The sequence below is a fragment of the Grammomys surdaster genome, unplaced genomic scaffold (assembly GCF_004785775.1).
Source record: "Grammomys surdaster isolate TR1022 unplaced genomic scaffold, NIH_TR_1.0 241, whole genome shotgun sequence".
Taxonomy (NCBI): domain Eukaryota; kingdom Metazoa; phylum Chordata; class Mammalia; order Rodentia; family Muridae; genus Grammomys; species Grammomys surdaster.
The window spans coordinates 5,187,670-5,206,396 of NW_021604686.1; the positions used below are offsets into that span (position 1 = coordinate 5,187,670).

An 18,727-nucleotide genomic window follows, 5' to 3' on the forward strand; every position below is an offset into this window, starting at 1 on the left:
ATTTTGCCGGGAAAAATCTCACTCCAAGGAAGATTTTTGAAGCCTCCTGTTAACAGGACATTATTAGGTGTTGTTTGACAGACAGTGTCCTCATCTCAGCCTTAAATAGTTTTCCTTGGTTCAGACTTCTGAGTCAGGTGACCTAATGCCTTGGGTACTTATGTCTGTTGTATCTACAAAAAGGACATGGCACTTTAAAAACATAATATTTTACATTTCTTTTGAGAATTTCATATACAATATATTTCAGTTAATCTTTATCTCCAACTTCTTCCAATCCCTCTTGGTCAATTTCTTTTCTCACTTTTGGCTACAAGTGAAGTTTTATTGAAACGACACTATGTTCCATCTTTCCCTCCACAGCAATACACTAACACTTAACCACGGAGGCCAGAAGAGAGCATTACCTCTCCTGGGACCGAGGAGAAAGACTTTTGTGAGCTTCCATGTGGGTCTTGAGAATCGAATCCCCGTCCTCCACAAGAACAGCCAGTGCTCATAACTGCTAAGCTATCTCTCCAGCAGCACTCCCCTCAGTGACCCCTACCCTGTTAACTGTCCATCTGAAAGAGCAGCTCCCTTTTCTTACATGCTCGTTGGCCCCAGAGATCCCCGTGTGTGTGGCGGTGAGACTTGTGGTCCTGGGGTACGCGTGTTCTCATGAAGATCCTGGATGGGAAGCTGCTCTTGCAAGCTTGTTTGTATGTAGGTAAGCTGGGACCCGAGAGGAGGAAGATAATTTTAGCCTATAAAGGACTCGCGAATGGGAGGAAGAGGGGAACCTGGGGAGATAAGAACCGGTCTAGGCTGGATTTCTCTAACCTTAGACCACCCAAGTGTGCAGGAACCACAGGCCAGGAGCCGGCGCTGTGCCTCCGCACAACTCACACGCCGCATAGCTGAAGTTCCCTAACTTTTCCTCCAGAGGGGAGAGGAAGGGTGTTATGAAGTTTAAAAGGGAAGTCCCGCCCCCTTCCCGGTTTCCGATTGGTCAGAACCGACCCCACCCCAGCCAGGCGACGGGTCCGATTGGCTGCCGGAGGAACCGGGTTGAGAGAGGCCCCCGGGGCCCCAGGTGGCAGGTGGGGCGGGCCCCGCGCTCCCGGGCGTCAGCAGCTCCGGCTCGCAGCCCGCAACCTGGTGGGGACCCGGACCCTTGAGAGCCGTGGCCATGAAGAGCCTCAAGTCTCGACTGTGGAAGCAGGACGCGCCCGGCCCCACGTCACCCACATCGCCCACCGCGGTGGCCAGCACGGTGAGCAGCTCCTGAGGCGGGGACTCCGGGGACCTTCTCTGTTGCGCCCCTCACCGCAGATCTGAGCTTCTCGGAGAAGTCCCGCGTCCCCTTCTCACTCTGGCCTTTTCGAGGAGTACCCTATTCTCACCCCTTTCCTCGGGGGGGGGGACCCGCTCTCTGTCTTCCCGTGGTGCCATCCTGCTCTTCGTTTGTCCCATCGCGCCCGGCGCCTGCGATCCCGGGGCCAGGTGGCTCCCGTCTTCCACCCGGTGCCGCCGGTGCGGACTCCGGACCCACCAGGCTCCGCGGCTTTCAGCCGTGCCAGAGTTGGGAGAGACGTTATGTGTCCTCCGCTGAGGCTGTCACAGGGGAAGTCTGGTTTTCAGCCAGGGCTGGGCGAGAATACGGATCTCGAAGGCAGACAAAGCCCGGCTTGTGTTTGACCCTGGAGATGGCGAAGTCGGGAAGGTGGTTGTCCTGTTGGCAGAATAAATCCCACCTGTGGGGCAGGTGGGTGCAGAACATGGGTGCCGAGCTGAAGCCTGGCCTCCGTGTGCGGGCGGAGAGAAGCGGAGTTGTAAGGCGTCTCTGTTAAGTTGGCAGAGAGAACAGAAATCTTGGGAAACATCGTGACTGCAGATGTTGGAACTTGAATAATTTGGCAGGTTAGAATGGCCATCTCATCAAAATTCTGTTATTAAGGAAGTTCTGTTTTAAAAATCTTCCAGAGTCAAGCACAGAGGAAATGGAAATGTGCAAATTGCCCGATGTTCGTCATTAAAACGAACCTTTATAATTTTATACAAATTTCAGCTAGAGGTTACATACCTTTTTTTTTTTTATGAGAATACAAATTCATTTATGCCTGGGTTTGAATGAATTCAGATCAGTGTCTTTCTAAAGGATTACCTTTAGTAGTAGTTTAGTTGGCCTTCAAGGAAACTGGAGAAACTAGACTTAAAAAATAAAAGTTGGAAAAATGATTTGGAGTCTGGGTGTGGTGATGGTTGTCTGTAATCCCAGCATTTGGGTGGGGGAAGCAGGAGGATCACGAATTCAAGGCCAACCTGGGCTATGTAGGGAGTTGGAGTCCAATCTGGCTTATATGAAAATGTAACTCAAAACCAAGCAAATAAACAAAGTGGGAGATGGAGAGGCAGAGAAAGAAATGGTAATAGATTCTGACCGCAGGCTTGCTCTTTGATGTTTGACCACGCCTGAATATGTTTTGTAAAGTCACAGGGAAAAAGGTCTTCTTTTACTTGGCTTAAAAAAATATTTGGCAGAAAAACGTAGTGTATGGGGGTAGCCATGGTTACCGATCAGCTTCTTCCCCAGTCCCTAGCAGAAGATCTGCCTTTCTCTAGACTTGCAGCTGCAGTTCCCCTGGTTGGTTTGCACCAAGGATTTATGTTTCCACTTGGAGGAAGCCCCGAGGTTGTAGCTGTTCCTGGTGGTTTTAGTATGCACGTTGGCTTGACACACATGAGTCTCTCTCTTTCGTTTGTCTTCAGTATGCACTAAACTGAACATTCTGCCATTTCTTAAAATAACACCGTAACAGTTAAATGTGTGGTGCAAAAACTGTTCTCTCCGAAGCAACACACACTTCTCAGTTTGTTAAGGTGCGGAATATATTTTGTAGGGTTTTTTTTTTTAATTTTTTTAAAGGTTTTTTATTTAGATCTCATTGCAGATGGTTGTGAGCCACCATGTGGTTGCTGGGATTTGAACTCATAACCTCTGGAAGAGCAGTCGGTGCTCTTAACCTCTGAACCATCTCACCAGCCCTTGTAGGGGTTTTTAAATGAAAGGAGCTAGATAAACCAGCCAAGCATCAACAGGATAATGTGAGTGAACAGGAAGACCAGACCCTGTAGCTTTTTAGCCTATACAGCCCAGAAACTCTGTCTTTGGTTTGGTCGTGCGTGTGCGTGTGCGTGTGCGTGTGCGTGTGCGTGTGTGTTTCTGACCAGGTCTCTCTCTTTATCTCTTTTTGCCCTTCAACCTTTTTGAATAAATCCAGGATTTAATGTCTGCCAGGAACAAAAATATTTACAGTGGTCTATCAGACTGTCGGTCTTTCTTCTGTGTCCTTTAGCGCCACCTTCCTGGAAGCCTCTGGGGTTTTTTGCCTTCCTGCCCTTCCAGACTTCCAGAGGAAGCACATCCCAGCAGATACAAACTTTCTCTCTCTCTTTCTCTCTCTCTCTTTCTCTCTCTCTCTCTCATCTCTCATCTCTCATCTCTCATCTTTCATCTCTCTCAATCTCTCTCTCTCTCAATAGCAACACATGTGTCTGATAGGTAAGATACAGTGTGTCCTGGTACATTTATTTATTTATTTATTTATTTATTTATTTATTTATTTATTGTGTGTGTGTTTGCTTGTGTATGGGTACCTGTGTGTCAGAGTGTGTATGTAGAGGTCAAAGGATAGCTAGCAGGAGTCGTCTCATTCCTTATGGATCCTGGGGATCAAGCTTAGGTCAGGCTTGGTGGCTAGCCCTTTTACTCACGGAGTTGTCTCACAGACCCTCAAGATACTTTAGATCTGTGTTTCCCTTGTGAGTGAATTGACTCTCTTTCGTTGTCCTGAACCTCCTGCATCTTTTGCAAGGAACACTTTGTCCTTTTTAACCTGTCTGTGCACTGTTGACTTGTGTATGTACTTCACATCTAGGAAACTGAGGCCTTTCACACAACTCTAAGAATTAATTCTTAGGTATTTGCTGTGATTCTTCATGGTCCTAGCGTTCCTTATGCTGAAAGTGGTTGCTGAGATACAATTTAACCTTTGGTCTTGTGACTTTATGTTACATGTTGGTCTTCTTGGATGCAGCAGGTTTTTTTTGTTTGTTTGTTTTGTTTTTCAAGACAGGGTTTCTCTGTATAGCCCTGGCTGTCCTGGAACTCACTCTGTAGACCAGGCTGGCCTCGAACTCAGAAATCCGCCTGCCTCTGCCTCCCAAGTGCTGGGATTAAAGGCGTGCGCCACCACCGCCCGGCTCATGTTGGTCTTCTTAAGTAGCAATATTGAACACAACCCTTCCAAATTTCTTAGTATGCTTTTTGTGGTTCTTAGTTTCATTACATTTATTTATTTAGGCAGGATCTCACTATGTAGCCCTGGCTAGTCCAGAACACACTATGTAGACCAGGCTGTCTTCATAGACCCACCTGCCTCTGTCTCTTGAGCCCTGGGATTAGACGCATGCGCCACCCCGCTCGGCCTGGCTCAGTTTTATTTTAAAACATTTATTCCTTGTAATTGAAGAGGGTTTACAGCTTGGCTCTTTTTCCTCCCCTTCCCCCCTTCCAAGTTCTGAATCTCTTAATGTGAGCTTTAAAACATTCGTTTAACTTCCATGGAAATGATCATAGTTTACTCTGAGCAACTGTGATATGTTTTTCCCTTAGCTGTCTCTGCTTATCTCTCAGTATAACTGGCTGAGCAACTCTCCGAAGCTGTAGATGTGTGAGGATTTGAAGATGGTGTGTCGTACACAGCATCCTTCCCTGGCAAGCGACAGCTCCATGTAGGAGAAGTGTGTTTAAATATCTTCTGATCGACAGCAGCAGCGTTAGATCAGACCCCAGGGCTTAGAGCCCAGTGACTAGGATAGGTTTGTATATATGGAAGTAAGTGCGCCTCACAGTGGTGCACAGGTAGTTGGAACCGGAAGGTTGATTGTCTACTGTTCAAGTCTGGAAATAGCCACGTCAATTAACTACAAACTTGGAAATCTCTGTGTTATATCTGTGTGTTTTGAGATGAGGTCTCACTTGATATCCCAGGCTAGCCTCGAACTCACTATATAGTCTAGGCTGGCTTCAAATTCATGGCAGTCCCCCTGCTTCAGCCTCCCAAATGTTGAATTAACAGGTATGAGCCACCATGCCTTTCTCATTCTCTCTCCCTCTTCTTCTCTCTCTTTCTCTCTCTCTCTTTCTCTCTCTTTCTCTCTCTCTTTCTCTCTCTCTTTCACTCTCTTTTTTTGTTAAATAATTTATTTTTTCTCTCTTTCTCTCTTTTCTTTTTAAAAATAACTTATTTATTTATTTTTATATTACATGTATTGACATTTTGCCTGCATTTATGTCTGTGTGAGGGTGTCATCCCCTGGAACTACACATTTATTCTTAATTACTAAATTGGAGCTTCAGACTCCTGCCCAGTGGGGTCATTAAATGACTGGCAATACTACCTCAGATCTATATCCGTTATCTGATGTACAGTAATAGTAGGCTTGCTCATTCTCAGGGAGTTCAGATTGGGACATTTAAGCAATCAATTTAAGGGACTGTATTTCTAGCTGGAGTAGAGGTGCCGCAAACATACTGTAAACAGCTTCTGGCGGAACTGTCTCCTTCAAATCTCTCCTATCTTCAGTGTTGTAATTTATTAAGCTCTTTAAAGAATTACTCATGTGTGTGTGTGTGTTGTCTGTGCTTATGGGTGTAGTGTCTGTATAGGCCAGAATATATCTATATATACCTATATGGGATTAGACGCATCCCACACGCATATATGTGTGTATGTGTGTGTGTGTATATATACATATATATATATATGCTAAGATCCCAACTTGGATCTCCTGTAAGAGCATCAAGTGCTCTTAGCTGCTGAGTTGCAGCCCTGTTTATATTAAGTTCTTGACTGTAAACCTCCTTTTGCTGTTCTTTCTCTGGGCTGCTTGTTGCATACAACTGTGGATTTTGTAAGTCAACTATACCTCTTCTGAAGCATCTTACCAGTCCCAGTCAATACCCAACCCCCGCCCCCAGATGTTTCGAAAGGATTAAAGTTACAAATAGAGCCACTGAAAAACCTAAAAACCAAAAACAAACAAACAAACAACAACAACAAAACAAGCAAAAACCCCAAACTCTACTTTTTTTTTTCCAACCAGGGATATTAGCTCCTAATTTAGAAAGCATAAAGGATTCAATAGGTATTTGTCTTAGTTGTGGTTCTGAGAAAAAAGGCTTCATGGTTTAGGCCCTAGGATTTGAATGTTCTTGTTACGATGCTAATATCAATGCTGCAGTGACTTTGGGATAATGTGAATAATTAAGATGGCAAATTTTTCCACTAATTCGCTTATTCTAAACTCAGGATAAGTTACTAAGTACAGTTTACTCATTGTCATTGAAGAACCCACCTTTTAATTAAAAATGTTTACCTTAATTAATGCTTTGTTTAGACAACTTCTTATTGTTTTCTCTGTGTTATTTCCTGTGGCCCTGGAAGTGAGGTTACAAATGAAGAGACTCTAATTTTGAGGTACTGGAGATGGCTCAGTTGAGAGAATACTTGCTTTACAGACATGAGCCCCAGAACCCCGGTGAGAAAAACTGGTGTGGTGACACGTGCTTATAATCCCGATTCAGGGAGACAGGGAGGGCAGATCCCTGGGCGGTGCAGACCAGCCATGCTAGCCTACTTAGAAACTCTACGTACGCCAATGAGAGACCCTCTCTTAGGATGGGGGGAGGGGACGACTGTCACTCCGCAGGTATGACATTCCAGGTTATCCTCTGACTTTCAGGTGATGCTGGATACACATGGGCATGCGTGCACACACCCAGTTCTCTTCTTATACTTCAACAACAGTATTAAGGCTGCAGCAGGTTCACCTGGAATCAGATGCACATCTGAACCACAAACTCAAACTCTTACTGCCTTTCCCCCACACTGGTCAAGCTCCTTTTTTCTTTTAATTTTTAAGATTTATTTTTAATTTTGCGTGTGTGTGTGTGTGTGTTGCACATGCTATTGTAGGTGCTCTCAGAAGCCAGAAGAGGGTATCAGATCTAATGAAGCTGGAGTTGCTGATAGTTGTGTGAGCCACCAGACATCATGAGTGTTGGGAACCAAACTTACATCCTCGGCTGGGCAGTGGTGGCGCACACCTTTAATCCCAGCACTTGGGAGGCAGAGGCAGGCGGATTTCTGAGTTCCAGCCCAGCCTGGTCTACAGAGTGAGTTCCAGGACAGCCAGGGCTACACGGAGAAACCCTGTCTGGAAAAACAAACAAACAAACAAACAAACAAACAAAAACTTAAATCTTCTACAAGACCAGCAAGTACTCTTAGCCATTCTTTCTAGCCTATCCAGATCATTCATATGTGTGTATAATATTTACATATGATAAAGATAATATATAGCATATATATATGTATATATACATATATGTACATATATGTATATGCTCTTCCTTTCAGCATCTTCTCAATATGTTGTCCTCCCTGCTTCGTGTCTTTCCCCCCACATAGTCCAGAGACTTGAGTGATAGTTTAAAATGTTAATTGCCTTATTATATATCATATATATATATATATATATGCATTCAAAACCATCAGGTTAGAAACTGAAGCTCACCTTATTTATTTTATTTTAAAAATCTATGAGTGCATGTGTATTCATGTGTGTGACGTGTGTGAGGGTGCCTTGTGAGGGTGAGTGCTCATACATGTGGAGGGCAGGGGACGACCTTAGGTGTCGTCTTCAGGAGTCCACTGTTGAGACTAGGACTCAATTAAGCTAGCCCTGCTAGCCGCCACGTCCCAGCAATTCTCTTTCCACTTTCCCGGGGCTGGGTTACAAGCACGTGCTCTCCTGGCTTTCTGTATAGATTTGGAAACTCAAATTCAGGTCTCCAAGCTTGCAAGGCAAGCACTTAACTACCCTAGCTGCCTCTCCAGCCTTCCAGTTACCTTATCTTGTTTTGAAACCATGAAAACATAAATTGGGCTCAAAAATGGGTTAATAATTATACCCTCTTTGGAGAAGTAGGTAATTCCAAGACAGGGGCAGAGAAAGCAAAGCCTAGAATCACTTTTTTAGATTGGAATGGAAGAATGCTTTCAAAGATTGGACTTTGGAACCACAGTGAAGAGGCCCTCCTCCCCTCCCGCACCGGGATGGGATCTTTTAAGCATCAATAAAGATAAGGTTAGCCCCCCCTCCCCGCCCAGTCTACTAATGATCTAAAATTGAAATCGTTAGTCACCTTTGGTAGATGCTAGGGTGCAGCTGCACTCTTTGATGCTGGAGAAACCAACAGTTTCTGGTTCTTCCTCCATGTGAGCTGTATCTCAGCATAACAAAATCTCTGAAAGCAAAAGCTCACAATAGAAGAGGAAGGGCTAAGCTAGTATATCACATATTCTGTTCTAGCTAATGAATGAGGGAGGGGCAGTGAGTCTCACACCTTAGAGTTTTACAGTTCTGAATGAGTTAATGGATTTAGAGACTGGACAGAGTGACCGCAGAGGCTATCAATGTCTCAATACAGAAAGACAGACATAATTTATTCATGGTCATTCCCACATTAGAGTTCTTATGAGTAAAGCCACACCCGAACACAAAAGCCCTTCACATTCATAACCAGTGGTTTTAGAAATACAGAGGACAGAGGAACACGGGAAGTAGCCACCAAGATTCTGGCTGTGGGAAACTCTTAGACGAACCAGTTTCTTCATAAGAGGGATGAGACGGAGGAGAGATCCCAAGAGATTAAGGGTTTAGAAGCCAATAACCGACCGGAATGGTGGACATTTTGAGCCCCCAAATACATAGCTGTAAAATATACATGCTTCCAAGACAATTGTGGAAACGGAACCAGCAGTTATAAACGATACGGAATTTTATTTAGCAGATTCCCGTGTGACAGAGGTGGCGATGGGACATCTCTTGGAGAATATTTAGAAGAGCACTGACAGATGAAATGATAGGAAGACAGGGATTTACTCAGAATGTCCTGGGGAGCTGAGAGGGAATAGAGTTAAGACAGGATTCAGTGGTCTTATTGAATTTAGCTAATGTCCTAAATGTTACGTTTCAAAGTCCTAAATGTTATGTTTCAAAGAAACCCAGGACAAGCCTCACTCCTTACCTGTTGCTCCTCCCAGCACTTCTTGCCCCATTCCCTCCCCTAAACCTCTCCCTCTCAGGGGTTGGACTTCAGCTTCCCCTCCTCCAGCTTTTCTTCCCTATATGGCTCAGCCATTTTGGCCAGGCACCCTTGACTATTTGGTCAGCTTGTCCCTCTCTCTCCTATCTCACTGTCCTACCCCTATAGCCCAGTTTAGTCTGCTGGTCATGTTCAGTCTGGACCCTTCCAGATGCCTCGGGCTATATTCTCTTAGCTTGTGTTTCAAGCAACCAGGTGAGGAGCCACTGAGGAAGGTCAGCTTAGGTTGTCTTCGGCTTTTCACATGTGCATGCGTGAACATTCGCATCCCGCAAACACTCTGTCACACACAGTCTACGATCAAGGAGTTTGTATGTTTCTGTAGGTGCCCAGATGTGTAAGGTGAGCTCAGAGGAAAGATCGGGAGAGTAACAGCTAGGGTGGCCTTCTGAGGCAGAAGAACAGGTACTGTGCGTGCGTGCGTGCCTATGTACGTGTGGTTAAGCAGCCCACTGAAGGGGCAGCAGATTTGGAAAGCGGTTCTGGTGTTGTAGTGTAGACGAAGCAAACTATCAGCATTTAAGAATTCGAGAGGCAGTGAGGTGGTGGGAGAGTGCCTTCGGGCATTAGGAGTTTTTTTCTTTAAAAAAAACTTCAATTAAAATTTTGAATTACTTGACAAGTTTAAAGCATTATTTGGAGAAATCTTGGCAGGGCAATGGAGCTCATGGAATTATTCTCAGAAATAATTACAGTAGAGAAATAACAGCTTCATCTCTTCCTCTCCCCTTTCTTAGACAGAACTAAGAGTAAGCAGAGTTATCAGCCATGCTGAACTTATGGCGGAGTCTTGGGAAAAAGAGAGCTAAGAAGACTAGATAGAACATTACAGCACTCATACACTGTCTGACTCTATCACTGGAATCCTTCACTGTCTGTCCCCTGAGTTAGGCAAGTATTTGCCTTGCCACCTAAGGGTGCTGAAGTTCCCACAGGCATGAACAGTCATGGGAGATAGGCTCTCATAAGTGATTTCTTTAGAGAACTTGCCCCCAGAACAGATGGCTCATTTCAGAAATGACTCTGAAATCAGAAGCAGGAGCAGGGATGGTTGACTCAGACGGCCTTGCCCTTCCCCCAAATGGTAACACAATGGCCGTTCTTATATAGCTGTCCCGTAGCTAAACTCTATATGCGTTTCTTTCATCCAAACAAACAAAAAACAAACCAACCCCAAAACCAACCACTGCAAATAAATTGGGTGGTTTTGTTGATACTTCCAAGGGGGTATCTTCAAATGGTGACATCTCCAACAGAGTGCTCCAAAGAGATGATAGTGTGACCAAGGGCCCTGGCAAAGTGGCCTGTGATTGTGTAAACCAGCCTGACCCAGCATAGACCCTCCAGGGAAAGAAAGCTAGGACTATTAAGATAGAACCTATTAAGATAAAAGAATGTGTGTGGTTTAAAAACCTTCCACAGCTGGGAACGCCGTTCTCTGGTAGAGCCCAGGCTGAGCCTATGTGAGGTCCTAGGTTCTATCCTCAGTATCAGGAAGCTTCTGCCTGGGAGACAGGCTTTCCTTCCCAAAAGATCATGCATGTTTATTGTAGAAAACAAAATATAGTTGAAGATAAACAGCTGGGTAGGAGTCCATTCACAGCACCATTAATGGAGGCTCTGTCTGTTTGAGAAATGCCAAACTCCCTTAGGGTTAGCTAATTAGCATATGATCCCTTTTGATAACAGTAATGATTTTTGAGTCATATTCTATTCAAATAAACTTTGTACCTGGAAGTTGTCCATGGCCTGGCAAAATGCTCAGGGGGTAAAAGTTCTTGTCCCTGAGTTTGACGACCTGAGTTCCACTCCCCACATGCACATAGGGTAAGGAGAGAACAAGTCCTCAGAGTCTCCTCTGACCTTCACACATGACCTGTCCTATTACACACATGAGCACATGTGCACACTCAGAAAGCAGATACCTATGAGAAGATATTTTTAAAAAGCTATTAGTATCAATTCGTATCGAAATGATTTGAGCACCTAAAATGAGCACCCTGATTGGTCATGAATCGTTTGCACAGATATTATTTATGAGTAGGGAATCTTACTGACAGGACCCATAACTGGTACTTTCTGAGTGTATCTGAGTGATACATGCTCACTCTGTTCTTACGGCAGTCCTGACAAATAGTCCTATTGCTTTCATTTCAGATGAAGTTAAATACTTTACCTGCCTGTGGTTTATAGCTAGTAGCTAATAGCGAGTTTGGTAACTTGGCTCAGAAACTCAGGCTACTGGCCATTCTGAACGGATATAATTTAAAATTTAGCAATGGGTGCGGTGGCGCACACACACCTTTAATTCCAGCACAGAAGCAGGTCAAGCTCTATGAGTTTCAGGCCAGCCTGGTCTACAGAGCTATGTAGCCAAGGCTACATGGAGACACCGGTCTCAAGAAAGGCAGAACAAAAATGTAAATCTGGGGAGTTGTGTAAGGGCAAGGAAGGGCTTCGTACAGGAGCTCTCCAAACCTGTTCCTGTCTCTCAGTGAGGTATGAAGCTGCATCCCTGTACCCTTCTGCTGACGAAGAAGTTAAGGATCTCTGCCAACTTGATAGAAGTATTGCTTTAAATGAAGTCTGTCAGTGGGCTGTACAAGCGTGTCTCCTTGTCTCTGGCTTCGTGATGTTTACTGATTCCTTGTTTGAGCTCTTTGGTTTCCTCCTCTGGTTTCCTTTGAATCAAGCAGAAGAGTGCTACACAGAGGAGTGCTACGTCTTTGTTTTTGCTGCTTGGCCAGTCACAGCCTTGAGAGGGAAGGGCTTGTGTCCTGTCTCTCACTGCAGCTGGGTCTCTGTCTCCTTCCCTCCTACCTCTGAGAGTTTCTGTTTTAGGTGTTTAGTTTTGTGACAGTTGTTACATTAAGACTTGGCTGTTTTATCTTCACATAGAGTGTAACTCTCATGGGCATTCAGGTCTCTAGTGTGTAACTCGTGGGCATACAGGTCTCTAGTGTGTTCTGTTAGAGCTGTCACCTCTGATTCTGCAGTGTCTGGTGTCATTCTGCCCTGTCTTCCCCTTATGTACATGTGTGTTCACTGGCATAGTATCCCATCAACCCCAGTCTCAGCAATTGATATTTAAGGAAGTGTAAGTCATGAGGACCTAATCAAACTAAAATTGCCCAGCTTGTTATCTAGAACATTGTGTGCATGTTGGTGTGTGTGTGTGTTGCGTGCACACACGCACACATATGCAAAAAGGCATATAGTGTTTTTGAGATGACATATTTTAGGTTAACTGTATTGATCAGTTGCTAAGATTGACATTTCCTTTCTAGTCAGGCTTTCCCTTTCATGTGCACGAAGTGGTCATCGTCATTGTCGTTGTCATCATCATCGTCGTCGTCAGTGGCTTGGGATCACATAGGAGATGGGTGACGGTGCCTCTGGTGTCCTGGTGAAGACATTTCCGAGGGGAATGAGGGAGGAAGATCCCTGTGGATGTGGGTGGCTACTCAGTGTAGGTTGGGGTAGTTTTGAAAGTGGACCTTCGGGGGGAGCCCATGAGGGTGCTTCTAGTAAAACAGGCACACTCCTGAGATAAAGAGGGACTGTAAGGAAACGAGTGCTGCTGGTTAATGGAGGGTTTTGACTCAGTCTTATCTAGCTAACCCTGGCCTCAAACCATGGTACGGGCTGGCTCCGAACTCATGATCCTTCTGCCTCTAGCTCCCAAGTGCTGGAATCACCACTCCCAGCAAGAGGGCTCATAACTGAGGTAGCTTTTCATGAGTCGTTTCTCTCTTTTTGACAGATTTTTTTTAAAAAGAAGATTTAAATTTTTATTATTTATAACTGCGTCTATGGGTATGTGCATGTGAGCTTGGGTGACCAAGGAGATTAGAGGCATTACATGCCTTCCCTGGAGCTGGAATTATTTCAGGCTGTCACTGTAGGTGCTGGGAACGGAACTTGGTCCTCTGCAAGAGCAGGAAGTGCTTATAACCACTTACAAAACAAACAACAAAAAACAAATCAAAACCAGCCAACCAACCAGCCAGGCAGCTAACCAGCCCACTGTAAAATATAAGCAGTAATTGTGGTAATGGATGAGGAGGTACTTTTCAGTCTTAGCAAAGGCCTACTGTGGACCAAAGGATGCCTGCCCATAGCTTCAGGAAGTGCGTGGACAGTGGGAAGGGCAGAGTTAGCACACTGGTGCTCCAGAAGCAAGCTCTGAAGCCTGGGCAGCTTGAGCTGAGTCTTGCCGCTCCTGGTACTTGGTTTCCTGACCTTTGAGAAGCTACTTAAATGCATTTGTTTCTAAGTCTGGACAATGGAAGCTAATAATTGTGTTTTGCCAAGGAGTCGTGAGCCAGAAGTGAGCTAAGGTATAACCGGTGCTTGGCCAGATGGGCGCACCTGTCTGTGGTCACCTCCTGAGAGATGTCAGTCATCGACTGCAACAGCTTGGCTCTGTTGCCTTCCCATTTCTGCATCTGCAAAAGTTTTCTCCGTATTTTCATTCCTAAGGGATACAAGCACTTGTTAGGCTCTTATTTAACCTAGACTCCAAAATTCACCCACATCTGCCTCTGGTAGCTGCCTGGAGGGAGACGACTGCAGCCTCTGTTTATCAGTGACAGGAAAGTAATATTTCTTGAGCATTCAGTCTCCTAGGTTGAGCACTGGGAGATGAGAGGCTCCCCGCTTTTTAAAGGAGCTCTGTCAAGATAATGGCAGGTGTGTGATGGGAAGCTACTAGCCCCGGAGGGAGTGTGCGTGTGATAGAGTGCCAGCTCCTGGTCCAGAGTGGGGCCGAGGCATGGGGAGTGGGAGTGGTCTATTTTGAACTACTCACTGACTTTGATGCACTTACGGTGCTATCAGATCAGTAGGTGTCTATATCTACGTAGTTACAGCCCTCACCCTGGAAGGAAACCACGTACCCATGAAGCAGTCTCTTCCTACTCTCTCTTCCCCTGTCCCCTGGCAACCACCAATATGCTGAGAGAACTGCTTAATCTGAAGCTTTAAAGAGGTGGGTGGAAGCCATCAGGAAAGGGCAGCACCCGTTGAGAGGGAGAGGCAAAGGAAGGAAAATGGAGTGGAGTGAGGAACCTGGTGGCTGGATTGGCTGCTCTGCATGGTTGGATCCTAGAGTCATATCCAGGAGGTTGGGTGGCAGGCAGGCAGGGAGAGGAAGCCAGGGTCTTAAAGGACTCTGTCTTTAAGAGTATTGCACTTGGGGCTGGGTCGATGGATCAGTTGTTACAAGTACTGGCTGTTCTTCCAGAGGACCTGAGTCGAGCTCCCGTTGCTTACAAACCATTGTAACTCCAGACCCAGGAGATCTGACAGCCTCTTCTGGTTCCCTGGACATCTGGCGTCATGTACACACTGCAGGCAAAACACCAATACACGTAAATATATACCTACGTGTTCTATCCATCCATCTGTCCATCCGTCTATCCGTCCGTCTGTCTGTCTGTCTATCATCTATCTATCATATATGCAAACACATATATGTATATACATGCACATTTATATATGTTTAAAAATAAGAGAGAGCTGGTGTGTACTGTGAACACAGAGGTGGGAATCCTATGTTCAGTGCAGTTTTCATGGATTTCTGTGGGAGCTCCGGTGAGAACAGATTTGAAAGGGTCAAGGTTGAAGCAGTTCCAAGCAGCTGTAGTGGTGCAGCCAAGAGCTGGCAAAGGCCTAGGGCATGCAGTGCTGGAGAGACTGGAGCGACTAGCACCCAAGGACTATACAAGTGACCCACCAAAGCCATCCAGTCAACAGATTGTCAGAATCCCACCCACTCCTAACCTGAGAGAGTCCCACAAGCCCCATGGTTGAAGCTAATCTGTGACTACCGGTAATTATGCTCTTAGCAGGTAACCACACATCAGCAGCCCAGGTGGGTGTTTAAATATCCTTATCTGTAGTCAGATGAATGGCTCAGTGTGCTGTTGGAGTTTGGAAAAATACCCCCTGACAGCTAAACTCTGTAGGCTGATAATCATTGTAAGCACAGAGTAAGCAGGTAGGTATGTTTGATGAAAAAAAATTGAAACACAATTAAAGAGACTAGCACGACGAACTGGGGGAGTTTGCCTGCTAGATCCAGAGGCAGATGTTGGGCTGTATTTTCTCTTATCTTCTGTTTCCTGGATTGTGTATGTTCTCTGTGTGTGTTTGTATGTGGTGTATGTTTGTGTGTGTGTGTGTGTGTGTGTGTAGGCAACTTGAAGGAAGTGGTTTTGTCTCTCTTCCATGTGGGTTCAAGGGATTAAACTATACCACTTAAGGATAGGGCAGCTTTAGTTAGAGAGATGGCTGGCTCAGCAGTTAAGACGGCTGGCTGCTCTTCCAGAGGGCTCGGGTTCAATTCCCAGCACTCGCATGGAAGCTCACAACTGCCTGCCACTTCAGTTGCAGAGGATCTGACTCCCTCTTCTTGACTTTGTCAGCACTGCATACATGTAGTGAGTAGACACACATGCAGGCCAAACACCCATATATATAAAACGAAAGCAAACCTTACGCATCTCCAGTGTAAGGCGCCGTGTGAAACTGTAGCTCAAAGGTGAGGAAATAGAAAGGTGATGGAAGTAAGAGCCTGAAGACAGAGTGACGCTTGCTCTCTCAGGGTATCTTTCAGTGTCTAGCCATGCTAAGGCATGCTGTGGACGATTCCCGTCGTACCTGTGAACACTCCTGCTAACTGGTAACGTGTTTTTATATTGATTCCCTTAAGGCATTATAAATACCAGGATGCCCATTCAGGCAGGAAAACTTTTTGTCAGGCCAACAGGTGAGAGGGTGCTGGTGCTCCCTATAGACTCCATAGGGAGCACTCATGATCACTAACAGGGACGGGAGAACAGGATGTTAGTGTGTCAAGCAGGTGGCCTCAGGCTGTGTGTTTGGCCTTTTACTTCTGCTGTTTGTTTGTTTGTTTGTTTGTTTGTTTGTTTTTTGAGACAGGGTTTCTCTGTGTAGTTCTAGCTGTCCTGGAACTCACTCTGTAGATCAGGCTGGCCTTGAACTCAGAAATCCGCCTGCCTCTGCCTCCCACTTCTGCTTTCTTCTAAAGTCATGCTCCAGAGTACATTCTTGCAGCTGAATGACATGAAACTTCAGATGGACCCTCCAGGAGACTGCTGCCTGAGAGCCCTAGAAACACCACACTCTGGGGCTCTGACCCTTTACTCCGTGATAAGTAAATGCTTTCCTGTGTGAGGACTGACTTGTGTGTGTGTGTCTGTGTAGTGCGATTATATATTGTCATGTATGTGCACCTGTGGGGGCCAGGGATCCGTGTTAAGTGTCTCCCTGTGTGGTCTACCCACTTGTGTTCTGGTTCAGGGTCCCTCACTGAACTTGGAACTCACTGATTCAGCTGGACTGGGTCAGCCAACTGTCCGCCCACCCCCAGCACTGGGGCTAGACGTGTACATAGCGCTACTTGGATTTTTTTGTTTTCAAGATTTGTTTCTTTCTTTATGCACATGCATGCGTGTGTGAGTGTAGTCTGGGGAGTATAAACAAAGAAATTCAGTCCATGTCTTTAAATGTCTAAAGCTTGTTTCTTTTAAATTATTTTAAAGTTAATCAGTTTTAAGGATATAATGTTATTTTCAAATAGCTATATAAACTATTGAACTATTCAGAATAGCTCCTGTGATTCTGGAAATTAGATTACTGCGTCTCATAGTTTGACCATTAAAATACATTTTCTAGTTTATAATTTTAGCTAACTGAAGTACACTTTCTGTTGGTTTATTTAAGTAGGATTTTTATAAAATGAAATTTCCTTTGATATAGATTATTATTACTCTACCTTTTTAAAGATTTATGTGTATGAATGTGTACCATATGAGCACCTGGGAGATAGCGCAGTGGTAAGCCACCATGTGGGTGCTGGGAATTTAACTCAGGTCCTCTGCAAGACTACAAGTGCCCTTAATTGCTGAGCCATCTCCCCAGGCCTCCTACTTTGCTTTTTTATTTGTTTGTTTAAGCAAAAAGAAAATTCTAGAAATGGTCAAAGCAGTGTCTTTGAACATTAACTCTGTTGAGCAGAGACAGTCTGTAGTGGAAAACAGCAGGCAGGCAAGATATAGCAGGAATTCTTGCTTGGATCTTAGCACCGCATCTAAAACGCGCAGATCTGGAGCAAGGCACTTCACCTCAGTGAGCTTTCATGTGCTGAACTTGTACCTGACCAGAAACTTTAAGGCCTACAAAAGAAAGATTTTGAAGTATTGGCAACTAATTTGTCAACTATTCATTCTTGTTGGGTGTGTCTGAGGACTGGATTGGCTCAGTTCTGAACGTAGAAACCTTGGTTTATACCCCGAGGTAAACAGTGAAATTCACTGCTTTAGACACAGAAGGGGGAAAAAAAAGATCTCCAGATTTTAGTTCAAATCGCTTTGCATGTTGGTTCCCTGAGTGGAGAATAGTCCGATTTCTCTGCAGAGTAGGGTTGAGTGGCTTGCAGGACAAAGCATGCTTGATAGGGAACAATTTTCACAGAGGTGACAGGGGGCACGTTTTCCCCTCGGCTAACCTCAGCATAGAGTAGCCACTGTGTGTGACGAAGGGTTTCATACTTAGGACCATCTGAATGTCACATTCCTTTGTGTCATTCATAACTGTCAATGTGCTCTTTCAGCAGGCTCACACGAATGGGCACAATCGCCTTGTTTTATTGAGAACGAGTCTTTGGACAGCTCGTAGGTTTGCTACTGTTAAAGTTAGAGTTGCTTCAAGAAGAATAATTCCAGCAAAGATTTTAAGCCTTTTAAAGTTTCTTTTAAAGTCTCAATTCTTTACCACTTACTCCAGCTTTACTCCTGGGAACTCCTGTTACCCCCTGTCCACTGCCCCTCTCTGGATCTATCTGGATCTAGTGCCAGCATAGCTTGGCATTAGTAGTTTTTCTTGGTTTTGCTCACCGGCAGCTCTGACTAGAGGTAAACACTGGTGGCTCTAATGGTATTCACTATGTACTGTTTTTGTGTAGTATATGTTTACCACCTACTGTATACCAGGTGTTGGTGATTTGAATAGGCATGATACCCATGGGCTTATATATTTGAATGTTTGGTCATTTGGGGTGGGGGGTGGCACTGCTTGTCAGGGATTAGGAGGTGTAGCCTTGTTGGAGTGGGTGTGACCTTACTGGAGAAAGTGTACCATGGGGCATGGGCTTTGGTGTCTCCAGTGCTCAGTTCAGGCCCAGTGTCTCTCTTCTTACGGCCTGCTCATCCGGGTGTAGAACTCTGATACTTCTTCAGGATTGTATCTGCCTGTACGACAACATTCTATCTGCCATGATGATAATGGACCACATCTCTGAACTGTAAGCTACTCCCAACTGACTGTTTTCCTTTGTAAGAGTTGCCAAGGTCATGGTTGCCAAGGTCACGGTGCCTCTTTACATCAGTAGAAACCCTAAGACCATATTCTTCCACTTTCTTTCTCTCCTTCTATCCCTTTCTTTATCTCTCCCCCTCCTCCCTTTTTTTCCTCTTCTCTCTTTAT

At 45.1% G+C, this 18,727-nt stretch overlaps 1 protein-coding gene across 1 annotated transcript in view; it reads left to right on the forward strand.

Moving 5' to 3' along the window:
- Positions 1–1,171: 1,171 nt before the first annotated feature.
- Positions 1,172–18,727, forward strand: part of Uaca (uveal autoantigen with coiled-coil domains and ankyrin repeats) — an 89,287-nt gene continuing 71,731 nt past the window's right edge. The window contains exon 1 of the mRNA XM_028774582.1: positions 1,172–1,255. Within this exon, the coding sequence (XP_028630415.1) occupies positions 1,172–1,255 (84 nt within the window). The remainder of the gene's footprint in view (positions 1,256–18,727) is intronic.